Raw genomic sequence first — 21,454 nt, forward strand, 5'->3', positions numbered from 1 at the left:
TGTTGGAAACAGGATGCTGGGCTTGATGGACCCTTTGTCTGACCCAGTATGGCAGGTTCTTATGTTCTTATTGTTGGAAAAAAAGAGAAACCCATGAATGACACAATTTGGATCGGGGTGGGGGGAGGGGGGATACGTAAATTGCTTGCACAGGGCACCTAAACATGTAGCACTGGCCCTAGTTTGAAGACTTCATTGTGAGAGATTTGGGGCGTGCTTGGGAAAAATATGAAGGGCAGTGGTAGTAGAAGGGTTAAATGGTCAGGGAGAGCTGGTATTAGCTGTTGAGTTGCTTGTGGGAATTTATCTGCAACTGTCAACTGGATGAACAGTTTTGGTTGTTATTCAGTGTCATTTACAATATGTCTTTCAATGAAATATATTACAAATGTTTTTAATGTTATCTGCCTAGCACAGCTGGCCTGATATAGGCAGAATATTAGATTTTTAAATAAAAAAAGTAAATAAATAATACGAGTTTGTTACTATGAAAAGTGCCAGGCAGATAACACTAGAAACCAAAGTTTTTTATTTACCCACAGAAGACATATATCATAGGCAGCAGTGTTCTGTCTCACGACCAATCAGCACAAAATTGTTCTGATGGCCTGGTGATGTGGATACTTGTCTGCTGGGAACCGGACTAAGGCCACCAACTAATTTCATAAAAGTCCACCAAACAGCTTTCAAAATGGTGATGGCTTTTAGCCACTTTGAACCAGTGACCCTGTTCCAATTCCCTTGAGCTATCCAGTCATATGGTGCTCCTGCTTTTGAATGTTATTCTTTTGATATCTCCTGAAGTAACCGCATCATTTCCTATATAAAATGAAGTCAAGTGCATGCAATCCTTTACTTATGGGCCCGTGCAGAGTCCTATAAGCTGTGGTGGTTCAGTGGATGAGCAAATTCTTATTAGGTTGTGACACCTTTTAAAGAGTTAATCAAAGAAGATGCTGTAAATGAGCCTTTCAGATCTGAAGAAGGTGCCTCCAAAGACAGCATCTACTTTGAATGATTCTTAAGTTAGCTAAATAATAGGATGCCAGGCTTACCAAGAGACTACATCACCTTACAAGCACAGACAACCAGGACACTCATGATTCTATCCCTTTGGCCCTTCTTAGGATAACCTGATGCTACAGACGTTTATTAGGATCATGAAGAAGCTGGAAGCCATCATCTTGATGAAAGCAGTGAAGACAAAGGTTGAGATGATGCTATCAGCACAGAACTTCATGGGCCGTGTGTTAGTACGTATTTGGATTTATTACTCACCGTTTTAAGTAAGAAATTCACCCAAGACAAAATAGAGTGGCAGCATATAATCAGGGATTAATTATTAGCAGCATGACATTAAATAAGAGCACAACAAAATGACTGAACTTTAAATTAGCATTAATGCCTATTTTAGATAAATAATGCTAATCTTATAAACACAGTGAACTTAACTTGAAATAAATCTATAAGCATCTCAAACCAAATACTATGTTGTAGTAGCAGACTCAGGCACTCAAACATGGTGCACAAGCAGATTATCATAGTTTATTTCCATTCAGAGTACATTTTCTGAAGTGGGGGAGTTTGACATTAAAGGCCTGGCAGAAAGGCTTTTCCTTGCTTCCGGAAACGGGAGCATTCGTTCATTTGTCAGGAGGAAGTTCCATAAAGCAGGTACTGCTCCAGAGAAGGATTGTTATTGAATACCTGTTCTTTTCATTTCTTTTATGGCTGACATTGTTATGGAGGCACTCAGTGAGGATCTTAGAAGTCTGGAGGGCATGTATAGGGATAGTCTTTCCCACAAGTAATTAAGGCTTTCTCTTCTTAGAGCTGTGAAGGTCAGTGTCAGGGTTTTGAATTGGGATCTGTATGGGACTGGAATCTAGTACAGTTTGTGTAGGAGTGGTGCGATGTGGTCATGTGGCTTGCAGCCTTCTATCAGCCGTGCAGCAGGATTTTGTTCGCCCTGGAATTTGTGGAGGGCCCTCGCTGTAAAACCCTTGTAGATTGTAGCAGTAATTCAGGTGTGTGAGTACCATGGCATGGGATCATTGCGATTAGGCTTGTCTTATTGAGAGGATGTAGCCTTTGTAAGCTGCACCATTGGAAGAGGCAACACTTTACTGTCGGTTGGGCTTGTGGGAGCATGGTCAGTTCCAAATCCAGCAGGATTCCCAGACTTTTTACCTGTGTTGTTAACGAGAACTCATAGTACCTAAATGGGATTTTCCGATCAGTTACTTACTTGTCTGTATATGATTTGTATCCATAGAATCTCAAGTTTTGTTTGGATTTAGATAAAGTTTGTTGTTTTTAGTACATTCTTGGATAGCTATGAAACAGATACTTAGCATTTTTTTTTATAGCTGTTGATGGGCTCAGGTCCATTGCTAGTACAAGCTGGAAATCATCAGCATAGACATATACTTTTGCATCAATGGTTTGGATCATCTATGCTAATGGTTTTAGGTAGGAGTGTGCAGCCCAAAGGTTTTGTGTTGTTTTGTTCTGTGACATTTGGGGTTCAATTTCTGTTGTTCACATTTTTTTCTTCTTGGGTTTCAGAAAATAGTGCTCACTATTTTCTGAAACCTATAAAAAAAAAAAAGTAAAAAATCTGATCAGTCCTGATCACCACCCTACCCCAACTGGCTCGAGGACCATGGGGATCTCTGGAGATCCCCTGTCCCACCCCCACACCACCCCTGGAGGCAACTAAAGTTGCACCAAAAAAGGTTTTAGCTGTGATGGGCACAGGTCCCACCCCCAAGCCCCCCACTTTGTTTAAAAATAGCTTCCCCCGGGAGCAGGCCAAACCTCACTCTAGCTCACCTTCCAAACCCCTCTAGACTTACCAAATCCGCCCTGGTGGTCCAGTGGGGACCTGGAGAGACCCCCTAAACTCTAGACTTGGCGGCTGCCATTTTCCAAAATGGCGCCAGCTGGGCTTTTGCCCCATCACATGATAAGGCTGCTGGCACCATTTTGGAAAATGATGGCTGCTGGGTCCAGAGCTTAGGGGTCACTTTGAGACCTCCTAGGTAGATTTGGTAAGTCTAGGAGGGGTCAGAAAGCTGAGCTAGGGTGGGGGGGCCAGCTCCCAAAGGCCTATTTTTCAACAAAGAGGAAGGTTTGTGGATAGGGGGCAGGATCTATGCCTGTCACAGCTTGAAACCTTTTTTTTTAGAGGAACTAGTGCATTATTTCTGAATAGTGTACACTATTTGCAAATAATGCACACTATTTATTTTATTTTTATTTATTTTACAAAACTTTTATGCCACATCATCCAATATTCTGGGCGGCTAACATTTAATCATTCATAATAAAAAATGCTAGAAATCAAGAACACAATATTTTGGGGTTTTTTTTCTATCATTTTGTTTTGAAAATGACATAGGGCATGTTGTTGACCCTCTTCACGCCATTTCAAAGGAATGCACTTCCCTAGTTTTATGTATATGTGTGGCCGGACCCTTCAGTCTGCCTGTCCTAGCTAGATATTTCAACTGCCATGAGCCTTCCATCTCCCTTGGCCTCCTTCCACCTTGGAGAGCTGGGATTGGATGCTTTTGCCTTTATAACCCAGCCATTTTGTGATTCAAAGTGTGGCTAGTTCAGGATAGACACAGAGCAGTACAGATGTCTAGTTTTTCCCTCCTGGTGAGGCCTTCCTGCCCCATCAGTCTTTTGCTTTCTAAAGGGGACCTTCTCTGTGCACTCCCTGCCAGAAGATCTCTCTGCTCTTAGTTGCAGTGAGGAAACTTTTTTGCCTGCACCCCTATAGGATTCCTGTTCTAGGGCTGAAGACCAGGGAGCCCATTCACCCCATGAATGTGGCAAGCACCTGTAATAGGCTTGGCAGCGTGAGACATTTGATGACCAGAAGAAACCTATTTTTGGAAAGGGACCGTGTTTAAACCTTGATGCTTTGGGGAAGGTCATTCTCCCTGGCTGGACACAGAGGAAATGGACTGAAGATCAGTGAGCCCATTCACCCCTCGAATGTAGCAAGTACCTGTGACAGCAGAACAAAAGTCATGGAACGTTTTTAATTAAAGAAGTATTTCTCTTTTTGTTGTGAGGAGGTTTTTAACCACTCCTTCTCACTGGGAGCCAGGCTCACCCTCTAAACATCTAAGGAAATGGAGTAAGATCTGGAGATTCCCATCTGGATCTCCACCTATATGGGACCAGGACACTGGGCTGGGTGTTCAGGAATGAGCTGGGGATTCAAGTAGGACTGCCTTTCTGTGTTAGAAGGGGATCCCTTTCATAGGATTCTCGGTAGGCCACTAGGAGAACTTTTGTGCGCATTCACATCATCATGGGAAGCTCTGCTCAGATTGATGAAGTAAAGGACACCTACTTAGAGGGAACACCAATGTTTGTACCAAATTCATCTGTAATGTCATATTTATGGATAAAATGGACTTTAAGAACATAAGAACATAAGAAATTGTCATGCTGGGTCAGACCAAGGGTCCATCAAGCCCAGCATCCTGTTTCCAACAGAGGCCAAAACCAGGCCAAAGACCCTGGCAATTACCCAAACACTAAGAAGATCCCATGCTACTGATGCAATTAATAGCAGTGGCTATTCCCTAAGTATAATTGATTAATACCCATTAATGAACTTCTCCTCCAAGAACTTATCCAAACCTTTTTTGAACCCAGCTACACTAACTGCCCTAACCACGTCCTCTGGCAATAAATTCCAGAGCTTTATTGTGCGTTGAGTGAAAAAGAATTTTCTCCGATTAGTCTTAAATGTGTTACTTGCTAACTTCATGGAATGCCCCCTAGTCCTTCTATTATTCGAAAGTGTAAATAACCGAGTCACATCTACTCGTTCAAGACCTCTCATGATCTTAAAGACCTCTATCATATCCCCCCTCAGCCGTCTCTTCTCCAAGCTGAACAGCCCTAACCTCTTCAGCCTTTCCTCATAGGGGAGTCGTTCCATCCCCTTTGTCATTTTGGTTGCCCTTCTCTGTACCTTCTCCATCGCAACTATATCTTTTTTGAGATGTGGTGACCAGAATTGTACACAGTATTCAAGGTGCGGTCTCACCATGGAGCGATAGAGAGGCATTATGACATTTACCGTTCTATTAACCATTCCCTTCCTAATAATTCCTAACATTGTATTTGCTTTTTTGACTGCTGCAGCACACTGAGCCGACAATTTCAAAGTATTATCCACTATGATGCCTAGATCTTTTTCCTGGGTGGTAGCTCCTAATATGGAACCTAACATCGTGTAACTACAGCAAGGGTTATTTTTCCCTATATGCAACACCTTGCACTTGTCCACATTAAATTTAATCTGCCATTTGGATGCCCAATCTTCCAGTCTTGCAAAGTCTTCCTGTAATGTATCACAGTCTGCTTGAGATTTAACTACTCTGAATAATTTTGTATCATCCGCAAATTTGATAACCTCACTCATTGTATTCCTTTCCAGATCATTTATATATATATATATTGAAAAGCACTGGTCCAAGTACAGATCCCTGTGGCACTCCACTGTTTACCCTTTTCCACTGAGAAAATTGACCATTTAATCCTACTCTCTGCTTCCTGTCTTTTAACCAGTTTGTAATCCACGAAAGGACATCGCCTCCTATCCCATGACTTTTTAGTTTTCGTAGAAGCCTCTCATGAGGGACTTTGTCAAACGCCTTCTGAAAATCCAAATACACTACATCTACCGGTTCACCTTTATCCACATGTTTATTAACCCCTTCAAAAAAATGAAGCAGATTTGTTAGGCAAGACTTCCCTTGGGTAAATCCATGTTGACTGTGTCCCTTTAAATCATGTCTTTCTATATGCTCTACGATTTTGATCTTGAGAATAGTTTCCACTATTTTTCCCGGCACTGAAGTCAGGCTCACTGGTCTATAGTTACCTGGATTGCCCCTGGAGCCTTTTTTAAATATTGGGGTTACATTGGCCACCCTCCAGTCTTCAGGTACAATGGATGATTTTAATGATAGGTTACAAATTTTAAATAATAGATCAGAAATTTCATTTTTGAGTTCCTTCAGAACCCTAGGATGCATACCATCCGGTCCAGGTGATTTGCTACTCTTTAGTTTGTCAATCTGGCCTACTACATCTTCCAGGTTCACAGTGATTTCATTCAGTTTGTCTGAGTCATCACCCCTGAAAACCATCTCTGGAACTGGTATCTCCCCAACATCCTCATTAGTAAACACGGAGGCAAAGAATTCATTTAGTCTTTCTGCAATGGCCTTATCTTCCCTAAGAGCCGCTTTAACCCCTCTGTCATCGAATGGTCCAACCGACTCCCTCACAGGTTTCTTGCTTTGGATATATTTTAAAAAGTTTTTATTATGAGTTTTTGCCTCTATGGCCAACTTCATTTCAAATTCTCTCTTCGCCTGTCTTATCAATGTTTTACACTTACCTTGACAATGCTTATCTTTTATCCTATTTTCTTCAGATGGATCCTTCTTCCAATTTTTGAAGGATGTTTTTTTGGCTAAAATAGCCTCTTTCATCTCACCTTTTAACCATGACGGTAATCGTTTTGCCTTCCTTCCACCTTTCTTAATGCGCGGAATACATATGGACTGCGCCTCTAGGATTGTATTTTTAAACAATGTCCAAGCCTGTTGAACACTTTTAACCTTTGCAGCTGCACCTTTCAGTTTTTTCTAACTATTTTCCTCATTTTATCAAAGTTTCCCTTTTTAAAATTTAGTGTTAGAGCTGCAGATTTACTTATTGTCCCCCTTCCAGTTATTAGTTTAAATTTGATCATGTTATGATCCCTGTTGCCAAGTGGCCCCACCACCGTTACTTCTTTCACCAAATCTTGTGTTCCACTAAGAATTAAATCTAAAATAGCTCCCTCTCTTGTTGGTTCCTGAACCAATTGCTCCATGAAGCAATCATTTATTACATCCAGGAACTTTATGTTTCTAGCAAGTCCTGATGTTACATTTACCCAGTCAATATTGGGGTAACAAATCAGTAAAATTATGATTTAACACCCAGTGCCCTGTCCTGCCTAGTTTGTCCCTGCATCTCCCTCCAGGGGATGCCCTATCTATCACCACACACAAGGATTAACACACCATTCTCTGGGCCATAAATGAAAGCTTCCCTCCATAAAAAGAATCCTCCTCGGGGGACACAATGCAAGACAAGGAGGAGTGCTGGCCGGGAAAGTCCCAAAGATACAAATCCCTTGGGACTAATCACCCTGTTAAGGGTTACATATGTTTGTAGCAAGCTACTATAATCTAGGTTCCTGCCCTTACGAGTTTATCATGTATTATAGCCTTACAATGTGGACCAAACTGCATCTGGATCTGAGTGATGTGTTTGGATTTGTCAAAAAGGGGGTTTCAACCTTGCAGAGACTGCAAGCTGCCACAGTCAAGGTGAAGGAATATAAAAATTCATCAAAAGCCCCTGTGTGCTCTCCTGTGAATGACAAATGTTCTGCAAGAACCAGCATCCAGCACTCACAGTGTTAACAAGTTGGGGAAAGGGCTGTACTGTTTATTTTGCTCAGAGAACAACACTACATAGCCAGCAGTGGAGGAAGCCAAAGGAATCATGGGAGACCATTTAAGGTAGAAAAGGCACAAATTGGCTGGCTGTGTCTGTATGTGAGGGGTGGGAAGGCCAGGAGTTGTAGCCAGGAAGAGAGAAGTGTATTTGGCAGCTCTGTGATCAATTCTTCTGCTGACGAACAAATTATCAAGAGGGAGAGACAGATTTCTGCAATCTGAGGAAATAGAGAGACAGACAGTTGTTCTTACTTTGTAGCTGAGCTACATGTAAAATCCTAACAGGGGACAAAGGAGCCAGGCGATGAAGGATTGAGAGACTTCCTTTCCAGAGACATCCAGGTCCAGGAGCACATGGTTGAATCACCCTCCTAAGAGACTGAGTTAAGTAACCTAAACTTTGAACTAGGAGTATCTTAGCAGAGGAGGGAGCAGGTTTATTTCCTTTTCTTTTGTCACAAATTCAGTATCCCAGTTTTTTTTTCTTTATTGATTTCTCAATTTTAAACAAAAAGAAAATTACACATACATTTGTACATCAGTTCAAAACCTTGAAGGAAATAAGTAGACACATACCGTTACTGCTTTACAAAGACTCAATAATACATGGGGGATAATAAAGCAAATATGTCAAGAAAAATAAAATCTTGGAGAGAGGAGAGTTAAATTGCTTGGCCCTAAATCTATATAGTTACCGATGGACTCTCATTAGCACTAGTTTTATCTAACAAAAATGCCTTGAGATGCAACGGATCAGAAAACATGATTCTTTTCCCTTGAAAAGTAATAAAGCATAGCTGTGTTTAAAAAAGGATTGGATAAGTTCTTGGAGGAGAAGTCTTTTACCTGCTATTAAGTTCACTTAGAAAATAGCCACTGCCATTAGCAATGGTTACATGGAATAGACTTAGTTTTTGGGTACTTGCCAGGTTCTTATGGCCTGGATTGGCCACTGTTGGAAACAGGATGCTGGGCTTGATGGACCCTTGGTCTGACCCAGTATGGCATTTTCTTATGTTCTTATGCAGGAAGCTTCAAAAAGAAAGTTGTTCTAATATCTAATTGCTTTTCATGGTCAGGATCTCATCTAAACTGCTTCAGCCTTTCAGTTGAAAGTCAAGTATAAACCCTTACCACAGCTACATGAGATGGGGCAGGGAAAGAGAAGCTGATGGACCCATGATCTTTCTGTAAGAGACTGAAACCAGGCCTGCTTTCTGTTTAGTGTCAAGTAAACCATTTGGGGAAGCTCCCCAGGAGAGAGAGATCTTCTACCACTGCAGCGCTCATCTATATGGTTTGTCATCTAGCCGGCTCCACCATAAGAAGGACTCCATTTCCTTGATTGGTTTTTTTTTCCACACAATTTTGTGTTTGGGACAGGGTGCCCCTTTACAAACTGGTGACATTGGGGTAGATCTGTTCTCCCCTCCCCCCCTTTTTGAGTACTCGGGGTAAAGACAATTTCTGAAAGCTGTGTACCTCACTGCTTTTTCTCCCCAACCTTTCTCTAAATTAACATTCCTTATATATATATTTTTTTTTACTATCCATGTGAGTGTGTTGGTAGCCCTGGCTAACAGGCCATACCCCAGTGTTATTTTTGCATTGCTTGATTTAAAATAAGAAAACTGCAAGTTTATATTATACTTCACTACTGTACTTTTCCTATTTAATGTTTTGGTTGGATTTTACTAATATTGTGTCTACTTACACAATACTAGTAAAAGGGTTAATTACTGTTTTATTCTGGTGTGATGATTTTATCTGCTCTGCGGTGCCACAACTGAGAGGTTGTGTGGGAAGGGCACAGAATTGTGGAATTGGGGTGACTGGGACCTGTCTCATCCCCCATTCAGGCTACGAGCCTGAAGAAACATAGAAATGACAACAGAAAAGGACCAAACAGTCCACCCAGTCTGCTCAGCAAGCTTATGGTAGTATCTGCCGTACCATACAGGTCACCCCCATACTTGTCAGTTTCCCAGACTATAAAAGTCGGGGGCCCTTGTTGGTTGCTGTCTGAGTCCAATTCCCCGCTAGTTCTTGCCATTGAAGCAGAGAGCAATGTTGGAGTTGCATCAGAAGTCTCAGGCTTATTAGTTAAGGGTAGTAACAGCTGCATCAGCAAGTTACCCCCATGCTTATTTGTTTTCCCAATCCATAAAATGCAATGTTCTTGTTGGTTTCTGTATGAATCTAATTCCCCTTTAGCTCTTTTCCCCTTGTCGTTTAAGCAGAAAGGAATTCCTTTTTTCATCTTTTCACCCTGCCATTGAAGCAGAGAGCTATGATGGAGTTGCATTAACAGTATGAAGGCTTATTGGTTAAGGGTAGTAACCGCCGCACCAGCAAGTTACCCCCATGCACTCTTTTCTTCATTTCCATCCTCTAGCCTTTAGGGATCCACAATATTTATCCCATGCCCCTTTGAATTCTTTCACTGTTTTTGTCTTCACCATCTCCTCCGGAAGGGCATTCCAAGCATCCACCACCCTCTCCATGAAGAAATATTTCCTGACATTGGTTCTGAGTCGTCCTCCCTGGAGTTTCATTTCCTGACCAAGGGGGCCCACAAGTTGAAAAGAAGTGGTGATAGTATGCACCCCTGGGGGGCTCCCATATTTCAAGTGTCCAGCATGCTGATGCGGTATCAGCAAAAGGTACAGATTGTTGCTTGTCAGACAGAAAGGAGTTGAACCAGGTTAGGGCCTTGCCCCTTATTCCAGCCTCAGCTAGTTGTGATAGCTTGATGTTGTGATCGACAATGTCAAACACTTCTAAGAAATCCAATAGCACTAGAGCCATTGCCTGATTTCTATCCCTGGTATCTGAGGAGATCATCCAACAGGGCAACGAGGACTGTCTCTATTCTATAATCTTTTCTAAATCAGTACTGGCAAGAGTCCAGCCGGTTTCTCTCTGCCAGCCAGTCATAGAGCTGAGTTTTTACTGTTTGTTCTACTACTTCCCTTAGAAGTGAGATGTCAGTTCCTGGGTGCTACTTTTCTGTTGTTCCTGGATCCAGGCTGGCCTTTTTTAGTAGTGGTCGAATTGCATCTTTTTCAGGTCTTTAGGAAGTAGACCCTCATACAGAAAGGTGTTCATAATTTTGCATGCCCAAGTTTTGAGGTCCTCACTTACTAGCCATTAATTTGGTTGGTTAAGGGCTGAACGTAATAGGTTGTTGGGCATAGAGAAGTCAGAGGTTTTTCAAAACGTACTTCACTCATTAATTTAAAAACTGTATTACTTGCATTTACCCACAGTTCATGGCAGGGTACAAATCCAGATCTCTCGGGAAGGGGAGAACAACTGCAGTCCTCAAGAGCATAAACAGATTTGGTTTTCAGAATGTCCATAATGAATATGCATGTGATATATATACAATGAAGGCAGTGTATGCAGACCTATAATCATGTATATTCATTATGGATAACCTGAAAATGAGCCCTGTCTGTGACTCTTGTGGACCAGAGTTGGCCACACCTGCTCTAGGGAGATAGCTGAGAGTTAGCAGAAATGCAAGTAAGACAAGCAGAATCTGTAAAGCACATGGAACATCTTTAATAGTGTGCACAAAAAGATGGCAACAGAACAATTTCCTGCTTCTTGTACAGAGTGCAAAAGAAATAACCCCCTTTTTTAAAAACATTAAGTTGCATAACACTGACAAGCACACAATTTCTATACACAGTACTCAGCTGAGAACAGTTGTAATATTTATTTATTTATTTATTTATTTATTTATTTATTTATTTATACCGACATTCGATCTCAATTGAGATATCACACCGGTTTACATTCAGGTACTGTAGGTATTTCTCTATCCCCAGCGGGCTTACAATCTAAGACTGGATTCAAAAGACTAAGACTAAGACTGGATTCAAAATATAGGTCTTACACCCCCGCTCAACAACTGCTTCTCAGATAAGTCCCAGTTTAGGTCTGATACTCTCAAACTTTGGCCTTGGAATTGGCTTAGTCATAATATCTGCTAGCTTATTGTTAGACTCACAATATTCAAACACAATCATATCTTGTTCTACTAAATCTCGAAGGTAATGATATTTGACATCGACATTCTTGGTTCTGGCATTTGTTTTCTCACTGTTTGCAAACTTTATACATTCTTGATTGTCCTCAAATAAGACTGTTGACTGAGCAACTGATCTCTAATATCTTGTAGTAGCTGAAGCAGTCAGATAACTTCTTGACTAGCGCAGGCTGCTTAGATGTATTCAGCTTCTGTTGATGATAATGCAACTGACATTTGCTTTTTACTGGACCAAGAAATTAGACTGTCACCAAGTTTAAACAAGTAGCTATTTATTGATTTACAATCACTGGAATTATCAGCTTAATCAGAGTCGACATATCCTTTCAGCTCAAGATCACTTTTGCAGACATTTTTAAAGTTTTGTTTATTTATTTATATATACTGACATTCGATCTGACATATCACATTGGTTAAGTCTTGAGTGCCCTTAATGTACTGCATGATTATTTTAATGGCATTCCAATCTCCTTGGCGAGGTTTACTGACATGCCTACACGAATGAGACATTGCCACGCTAATATCTGCTCAAGTAGTGATTGCCACATACAAAAGTATCCCCACTGCTTGTCTGTAATGATCATTGCTTGGTAAAAGATCATTCTCTCTTTCTAACTTCAGATAAGATGCTTCCATTGGCATTGCTACACCCTTAGCTTTTGACATCCCAAACTGGTCGAGAATTGCACTAAATTTAGCAGACTGATTTAGAAGATGACTCCCATATTCTCATAGCTGAATATGGATTCCTAGATAGTAGGTCACTTCTCCTACACCTTTAGTACTGAAGTGCAGATTAAGAACTTTGCTTAGCTTTGAAAATGTTGAGCTTTTGTTGTGGTCAATAAACATATCATCTACATTTAGCATTAGATACATCCAATTTCCATCCTCAAACTTAGAGTATAGGCATGGATCAGCTTTGCTTCATATGAACCCTTGTTCTAGCAAAACTTTGTTTATTTTGCAGTTCCACGCCCTAGCTGATTGCTTAAGACCGAAGAGAGATTTTTGTAGTTTGCAGACAAGATGTTTTTCCTTTTTAATGTAACCTTCAGATTGTACCATATACAGCTCCTCTTCAATATCACCATTGAGAAAAGCAGTTTTGATGTTATAATGTCTCACGTCCATATTTCTCAAGGCAGCTATAGCAATGACAGTTCTGAAAGTACTTTGCTTAGCCACTGGTGAAAAAGTAGCATCATAATCGTCCCCATATTTTTGAGAAAAATGCTTTGCCACTAATGTTGCCTTATACCTATGAATGTTACCTGTTGCGGTTCTGGCCGCGAGCACCGCGGCCAGGCCCTTACCTCCGGGCTCCCGGACCTGCTCCCGCTTCCAGAGGCCTGGTTTGCGGCCTGTTTGGCGGCGTCCCCACTGGGGCTGCGCTGCTACGAGCTCTCCCATGGATGCCTGGCTCCTAGGCGCGCGCCACTTGGGCGCTTTTCTAGGCCGTTTCCCGCCAGTGGTGACTCCGCCCAACTCCTAATGTCAGACGCCGCGGCCTTGATAAGCCGGCCGTGGCCATCCAGCCTTTGCCTTGCAACGGGTTAGCCTCCCGGTTTCCTGTTGCGCTGTGCCCCGGAGTGACTTGCTTTGCTTCGTCGCTCCATTTCTGCCACAGTACCTGCCTGGTTCCTGCCTGCCTGCTACAGTACCTGCCTGCCTGCTACAGTTCCTGTCTGGTTCCAGTACCCGAATCCTGCTACAGTTCCTGCCTGGTTCCAGTACCCGAGGCTTGCTACAGTTCCTGCCTGTTCCAGAACCCGAACCCAGTTACAGTATTGCTACTGTCCTAGTCTGGTTCCAGTTACCTGTCCTGATCCACAACCCTCCTAAGTCCCAGCGGCCGGGCCCCTATGGGCTCCTCCCGGGGGGGGGGGGGGGGGGGGCCTTCGGCTTCCAAGGGTGAAGCCACCTAAGTCCCAGCGGTTGGGCTCCTACGGGCTCCTCCCAGGGGAGTACCAGCTTCCAGGGTGAAGAGCATCTACGTTTTGCCTGAACATCTGCCTCCCAGCCTGCTATTCACTAGAGACATTGACCACCTTTCCCAGTCTCCAGCAGGTCGGCCCAAGAGTCCACTAAACAGAGACTCCCATAACAATTACCTTCAGAGTTACAGTTGATTTTGAAAACCCATTTACATATGATAACATGTTTTCCTGGGGGTAACTCTGTAAGTTCCCACCTTCTTGAGTTGTTTAAGAGATACCATCTCTTCATCAGCAGCTTTAATCCATTTTTGTCTTTCAAACGCAGGCAATTTTTGCATGCCTTTCCAGGATCCTGGCTCAGATTGTGGTGGTCTGAGCAATGTAGGATAAACATTTAGGTGGGATACCCTTGTTCCACCTTGTGGATTTCCTGAGTGAAGGCTAAAGTTGTTGCTCCACTTCCTCTTCAGTGTTAACTGGATCATCTATAGCAACTTCAGTATCTCTTTGCTCATTTTCAGATGGAGGTGCCTGAGCTTCTTGCTCAACCTGGACTTCTTATGTTAGTTCATGAAAAGTTAGAGATACATCATCAATCACAATACTCCTACTAATTCTTACCTTGTTGGTATCTCTGTTCAGAATTCTGTAATTCTTTTGTGACTCACTGTAGCCTACAAGCACTCTTTCTTGTGCACGAGTGTCCCACTTTGTGTACTTTTCCTTTGGAACATGTACAAAAACTTTGCTTCCAAATATTTTAATATGCTGTAGATTAGGTTTCTTTCCATTCCATAACTCATATGGAGTCCTTTCAATTGCCTTTCCCCATAAGCAATTTTGGAGATAGCAGGCTGTCGTGATGGCTTCTCTCCAGTAGCTGGCATTTCTGTAACAAAGAGCATACCTTGCCCACTTTCACAAAATGTCCTAGTCATTTTTTCAGCCACACTCTTTTGTTCTGGATTTTATGGAACTGTGGTCTGGAATGGAATTTCACGTGTTTTTTTTTTTTTTTCCACTTTTATATTCTGCACATAGTACTTTAAGAAAACTGCCAAATTTGTTGCCTACATTAGCAAGATATTTCTCAAGTTTTTCAGAGACTTCATCCTTGCTGTGCAGCAGGTAAACTGTCATAAATCTTGAGAAATCATCTATGAATGTAAGAAAATATTTTTTTCTTTTCTGGAGTCTTATTTTTCATTGGACTATACACATCTGTGTGAATCAGATACAAACATCTTTCAGCTCTGCTATTACTGATTTTTGGAAAAGTTTCCTTGACATTTTCCCTTGTAAGCAGCTAGTACATTTCATTACTTGACTGCATGGATCAATTTTGATAATATCAACTTGTTTTTGGGTTAGCTTTTTTATTGCTTCAGGATTTCTGTGCCCTAAATGACAGTGCCATACCTGAATACAATTAACATGATATTCTTGCAGCATTAACAACTTCACTGCAGTTGAATTGAGATAGCTCAAATGAGATTTTGCCTTCTGAAATTGTGTGGTTTCCATTTGTGATAAGACAGCTGCCCCCTTTAAATATTGGTAAGCTTTTTCCACTGACAGCAGGTTGCTTTCAAGATTAAGCACATATAACACTTCCTTAATAGGTATCTTTCGGGTAAGGTTTGGGGAGACAGGGCAGTGAAAATACCCTTCCCCTATTCCTTCTGAGACCATATACTCTCCATTGGCTGTGACAATCCTTTTAGATTTATTATGGTTAAATTGAATAAAGACATTTTTATCATTTGTCATATGACTTGTGGTGCCTGAGTCAATATACTAGGTATTTTGTGAAATCACACCTGCATTAATATTAAATGCCAACGATGGTGCAAGGAAGAGGGATTTAGTTTTGTAAGGAATTGGGGATTTTATGGAACCTTTTTAGGGAATCTTGGGGAAGATTCCCTAACTTTTAAAAAGGACATAGAGCAGCTTTTAAACTAGAACAAAGGGGAAAGCCGACAGTTTGGAGGGAGATATCTTCAAAGGATACTAATGATACATTAGAATTAGGGCATCCCAACAGTAAGGTTCCAATAATAAGAAAAGTAGTCCAAGTGCCTATAACTAAAAACTCACCTGAGCTAAAAAAATTCTAATTTATCCCTATCAATTAAAAAGCAGAATGAAAATACAAACAAAAAACAAACTTTGAAATGTTTGTATACTAATGGCAGAAGTCTAAGAAGTAAGATGGGAGAATTAGAATTTATAGCAGTAAATGATGACATAGACTTAATTGGCATCTCACAGACATGGTGGAAGGAGGATAACCAATGGGACAGTGCTATACTGGGGTACAAATTATATCGTAATGACAGAAAGGAGCATCTGGGACGTGGTGTAGTGCTTTATGTCCGGGATGGTGTAGAGTCCAACAGGATAAACATCCTGCATGAGATTAAATGCACAATTGAATCTTTATTGGAAGAAATTCCTTGTGTTTTGGGGAAGACTATAGTGAAAGGAGTATACTACCGTCCACTTGGCCAAGATGGTGAGACAGACAGTGAAATGCTAAGAGAAATTAGGGAAGCTAACCAAATTGGTAGTGCAGTAATAATGGGAGATTTCAATTACCCCAATACTGACTGGGTAAATGTATCATCGGGACATGCTAGAGAGTAAAATTCCTGGATGGAATAAATGACAGTTTTATGGAGCAATTGGTTCAGGAACCGACGAGAGAGGGAGCGATTTTAGATCTAATTCTCAGTGGAGCACAGGACTTGGTGAGAGAGGTAACGGTGGTGGGGCCACTTGGCAATAGTGATCATAATATGATCAAATTTGATTTAATGACTGGAAAAGGAACAGTGTGCAAATCCAAGGCTCTCGTGCTAAACTTTCAAAAGGGAAACTTTGATAAAATGAGAAAAATTGTTAGAAAAAAACTGAAAGGAGCAGCTACAAAGGTAAAAAATGTCCAAGAGGCGTGGTCATTGTTAAAAAATACCATTCTAGAAGCACAGTCCAGATGTATTCCACACATTAAGAAAGGTGGAAAGAAGGCAAAACGATTACTGGCATGGTTAAAAGGGGAGGTGAAAGAAGCTATTTTAGCCAAAAGATCTTCATTCAAAAATTGGAAGAAGGATCCAACAGAAGAAAATAGGATAAAGCATAAACATTGGCAAGTTAAATGTAAGACATTGATAAGACAGGCTAAGAGAGAATTTGAAAAGAAGTTGGCTGTAGAGGCAAAAACTCACAGTAAAAACTTTTTTAAATATATCCGAAGCAGAAAGCCTGTGAGGGAGTCAGTTGGACCGTTAGATGATCGAGGGGTTAAAGGGGCACTTAGAGAAGATAAGGCCATCGCGGAAAGATTAAATGATTTCTTTGCTTCGGTGTTTACTGAAGAGGATGTTGGGGAGGTACCCGTAATGGAGAAGGTTTTCATGGTAATGATTCAGATGGACTGAATCAAATCACGGTGAACCTAGAAGATGTGGTAGGCCTGATTGACAAACTGAAGAGTAGTAAATCACCTGGACCGGATGGTATACACCCAAGAGTTCTGAAGGAACTAAAAAATGAAATTTCAGACCTATTAGTAAAAATTTGTAACTTATCATTAAAATCATCCATTGTACCTGAAGACTGGAGGATAGCAAATGTAACCCCAATATTTAAAAAGGGCTCCAGGGGCGATCCGGGAAACTACAGACCGGTTAGCCTGACTTCAGTGCCAGGAAAAATAGTGGAAAGTGTTCTAAACATCAAAATCACAGAACATATAGAAAGACATGGTTTAATGGAACAAAGTCAGCATGGCTTTACCCAGGGCAAGTCTTGCCTCACAAATCTGCTTCACTTTTTTGAAGGAGTTAATAAACATGTGGATAAAGGTGAACCGGTAGATATAGTATACTTGGATTTTCAGAAGGCGTTTGACAAAGTTCCTCATGAGAGGCTTCTAGGAAAAGTAAAAAGTCATGGGATAGGTGGCGATGTCCTTTCGTGGATTGCAAACTGGCTAAAAGACAGGAAACAGAGAGTAGGATTAAATGGGCAATTTTCTCAGTGGAAGGGAGTGAACAGTGGAGTGCCTCAGGGATCTGTATTGGGACCCTTACTGTTCAATATATTTATAAATGATCTGGAAAGAAATACGATGAGTGAGATAATCAAATTTGCAGATGACACAAAATTGTTCAGAGTAGTTAAATCACAAGCAGATTGTGATAAATTGCAGGAAGACCTTGTGAGACTGGAAAATTGGGCATCCAAATGGCAGATGAAATTTAATGTGGATAAGTGCAAGGTGATGCATATAGGGAAAAATAACCCATGCTATAATTACACAATGTTGGGTTCCATATTAGGTGCTACAACCCAAGAAAGAGATCTAGGTGTCATAGTGGACAACACATTGAAATCGTCGGTGCAGTGTGCTGCGGCAGTCAAAAAAGCAAACAGAATGTTGGGAATTATTAGAAAAGGAATGATGAATAAAACGGAAAATGTCATAATGCCTCTGTATCGCTCCATGGTGAGACCGCACCTTGAATACTGTGTACAATTCTGGTCGCCGCATCTCAAAAAGATATAATTGCAATGGAGAAGGTACAGAGAAGGGCTACCAAAATGATAAAGGGAATGGAACAACTCCCCTATGAGGAAAGACTAAAGAGGTTAGGACTTTTCAGCTTGGAGAAGAGACGACTGAGGGGGGATATGATAGAGGTGTTTAAAATCATGAGAGGTCTAGAAGGGGTAGATGTGAATCGGTAATTTACTCTTTCGGATAGTAGAAAGACTAGGGGGCACTCCATGAAGTTAGCATGGGGCACATTTAAAACTAATCGGAGAAAGTTCTTTTTTACTCAACGCACAATTAAACTCTGAAATTTGTTGCCAGAGAATGTGGTTCGTGCAGTTAGTATAGCTGTGTTTAAAAAAGGATTGGATAAGTTCTTGGAGGAAAAGTCCATTACCTGCTATTAAGTTCACTTAGAGAATAGCCACTGCCATTAGCAATGGTTACATGGAATAGACTTAGTTTTTGGGTACTTGCCAGGTTCTTGTGGCCTGGATTGGCCACTGTTGGAAACAGGATGCTGGGCTTGATGGACCCTTGGTCTGACCCAGTATGGCATTTTCTTATGTTCTTATGTTCTTATGTCACGGTGGTGGGGCCGCTTGGCAATAGTGATCATAATATGATCAAATTTGAATTAATGACTGGAAGGGGGACAGTAAGCAAATCCACGGCTCTAGTGCTAAACTTTCAAAAGGGAAACTGATAAAATTAGAAAATTAGAAAAAAAACTAAAAGGAGCAGCTACAAAGATTAAAAGTGTGCAAGAGGTATGGACATTGTTAAAAAAATACCATCCTAAAAGTACAGTCCAGATGTATTCCACACTTTAAGAAAGGTGGAAGAAAGGCAAAATGATTACCGGCATGATTAAAAGGTGAGGTGAAAGAGGCTATTTTAGCCAAAAGATCTTCATTCAAAAATTGAAGAAGGATTCAACAGAAGAAAATAAGATAAAGCATAAGCACTGGCAAGTTAAATGTAAGACATTGATAAGACAGGCTAAGAGAGAATTTGAAAAGAAGTGGCCATAGAGGCAAAAACTGACAGTAAATGTGGGAAAAAACAGTGCTTACACCTGGTTATAGGTAAGAAGGATTGGACTTATGTCCAGCAGAAAGCCTGCAAGGGAGTCAGTTGGATCATTAGATGATCAAGGGGTTAAAGGGGCACTTAGAGAAGATAAGGCCATCGTGGAAAGATTAAACAATTTCTTTGCTTTGGTGTTTATTGAAGAGGATGTTGGAGAGATACCCATTCCGGAGACGGTTTTCATGGGTAATGATTCAGATGGACTGAACCAAATCACGGTGAACCTAGATGTGGTAGGCCTGATTGACAAACTGAAGAGAAGTAAATAACCTGGACTGGATGGTATACACCCCAGGGTTCTGAAGGAACTAAAAAATGAAATTTCAGATCTATTAGTAAAAATGTGTAACCTATCATTAAAATCATCCATTGTACCTAAAGACTAGAGGGTGGCTAATTAACCCCAATATTTAAAAAGGGCTCCAGGGGCGATCCGGGAAACTACAGACCAGTTAGCCTGACTTCAGTGCCAGGAAAAATAGTGGAAAGTGTTCTAAAGATCAAAATCACAGAACATATAGAAAGACATGGTTTAATGAAACAAAGTCAGCATGGCTTTATCAAAGGCAAGTCTTGCCTCACAAATCTGCTTCACTTTTTTGAAGGGGTTAATAAACATGTAGATTAAGGTGAACCGGTAGATGTAGTATATTTGGATTTTCAGAAGGCATTTGACAAAGTTCCTCATGAGAGGCTTCTAGGAAAAGTAAAAATCATGGGATAGGTGGCGATGTCCTTTCGTGGATTACAAACTGGCTAAAAGACAGGAAACAGAGAGTAGGATTAAATGGACAATTTTCTCAGTGGAAGGGAGTGGGCAGTGGAGTGCCTCAGGGATCTGTACTGTGATCCGTGTTTTTCAATATATTTATAAATGATCTGGAAAGGAATATGACGAGTGAGGTAATCAAATTTGCAGATAATACAAAATTATTCAGAGTAGTTAATTCATAAGCGGATTGTGATAAATTGCAGGAAGACCTTGTGAGACTGGAAAATTGGGCATCGAAATGGCAGATGAAATTTAATGTGGATAAGTGCAAGGTAATGCATATAGGGAAAAATAACCCATGCTATAGTTACACAAAGTTAAGTTCCATATTAGGAGCTACCACCCAAGAAAGAGATCTAGGCGTCATAGTGGATAACACATTGAAATTGTCGGTTCAGTGTGCTGAGGCAGTCAAAAAAGCAAACAGAACGTTGGGAATTATTAGAAAGGGAATGGTGAATAAAATGGAAAATGTCATAATGCTTCTGTATCGCTCCATGGTGAGACCGCCCCTTGAATACTGTGTACAATTCTGGTTGCCACATCTCAAAAAAGATATTGTTGCGATGGAGAAGGTACAGAGAAGGGCGACCAAAATGATAAAGGGAATGAAACAGCTCCCCTATGAGGAAAGACTAAAGAGGTTAGGACTGTTCAGCTTGGAGAAGAGACCTGTACCCCTGCACTGTTACTGGCCATCCGCCGCGATCGGGGCCGTTCCCGGTGCAGGCCTGTGCCGCGATGCAATGTTGAAGTCGACGTAGCATTGCCCCTCCCCTTTCATCGGCGTCCCTCCCGGCAGCCCCCGCGCCTAGCTCGGAAGTGGAAGACAGCACCAGCACAAGTCCCTTGCCTCAGCTACAGGCTCGCTTGTGCTGGTGCTGTCTTCGAAGTTCGTGTCTTGCTGCTATTTGGGACTGTTTTTGGATTACCCTTGTCTGCTGCCTGCCTTGTACCCCGACTGTATTTGGATTACCCTTGTCTGCCGCCTGCCTTGTACCAGGACTGTATTTGGATTACCCTTGTCTGCCGCCTGCCTTATACCTGGACCATCTTTGGATTACCCTTGTCTGCTGCTTGCCTAGTACCTGGCCATCTTTGGATTACCCTTGTCTGCCGCCTGCCTTGTACCTGGACTGTCTTTGGATTACCCTTGTCTGCCGCTTGCCTTGCACCTGGATTGTCTCTGGATTGTCTCTGGATCACCCTCGTCTGCTGCCTGCCTTCTGACTTGGACTGCCTTAGGGTTCCTTTTGCCTGTTTCTCCTCCTGTGGGGCGCTGGACTGTCATTGGGAACTCCAGGTCTACCTTCCTTCCCGAACCGAGTCAGGTAAGACTGTTGCATTACCATTGGGTCCACAAAACCTAAAAGCTAGCTGAGGCCATGGACCCTGTAGATCTAACAGCTCTGCAGGCCATCCCAGGACTAGCAACCTGAGTCCAGCAACATCAGAGGGTCCTGAATCAAGTTATGG

The 21,454-nt window shown here is 41.6% G+C and overlaps 1 protein-coding gene across 1 annotated transcript in view; it reads left to right on the forward strand.

The window, feature by feature from the left end:
- LOC115092424 (calcium-activated potassium channel subunit alpha-1-like) overlaps window positions 1–21,454 on the forward strand; it is a 315,025-nt gene that overhangs the window by 7,018 nt on the left and 286,553 nt on the right. The window contains exon 2 of the mRNA XM_029603258.1: window positions 1,128–1,253. Coding sequence (XP_029459118.1) covers window positions 1,128–1,253 — 126 coding nt within the window. The remainder of the gene's footprint in view (window positions 1–1,127; window positions 1,254–21,454) is intronic.

Source organism: Rhinatrema bivittatum, chromosome 5 (assembly GCF_901001135.1).
Source record: "Rhinatrema bivittatum chromosome 5, aRhiBiv1.1, whole genome shotgun sequence".
NCBI classification, from domain to species: Eukaryota; Metazoa; Chordata; class Amphibia; order Gymnophiona; family Rhinatrematidae; genus Rhinatrema; species Rhinatrema bivittatum.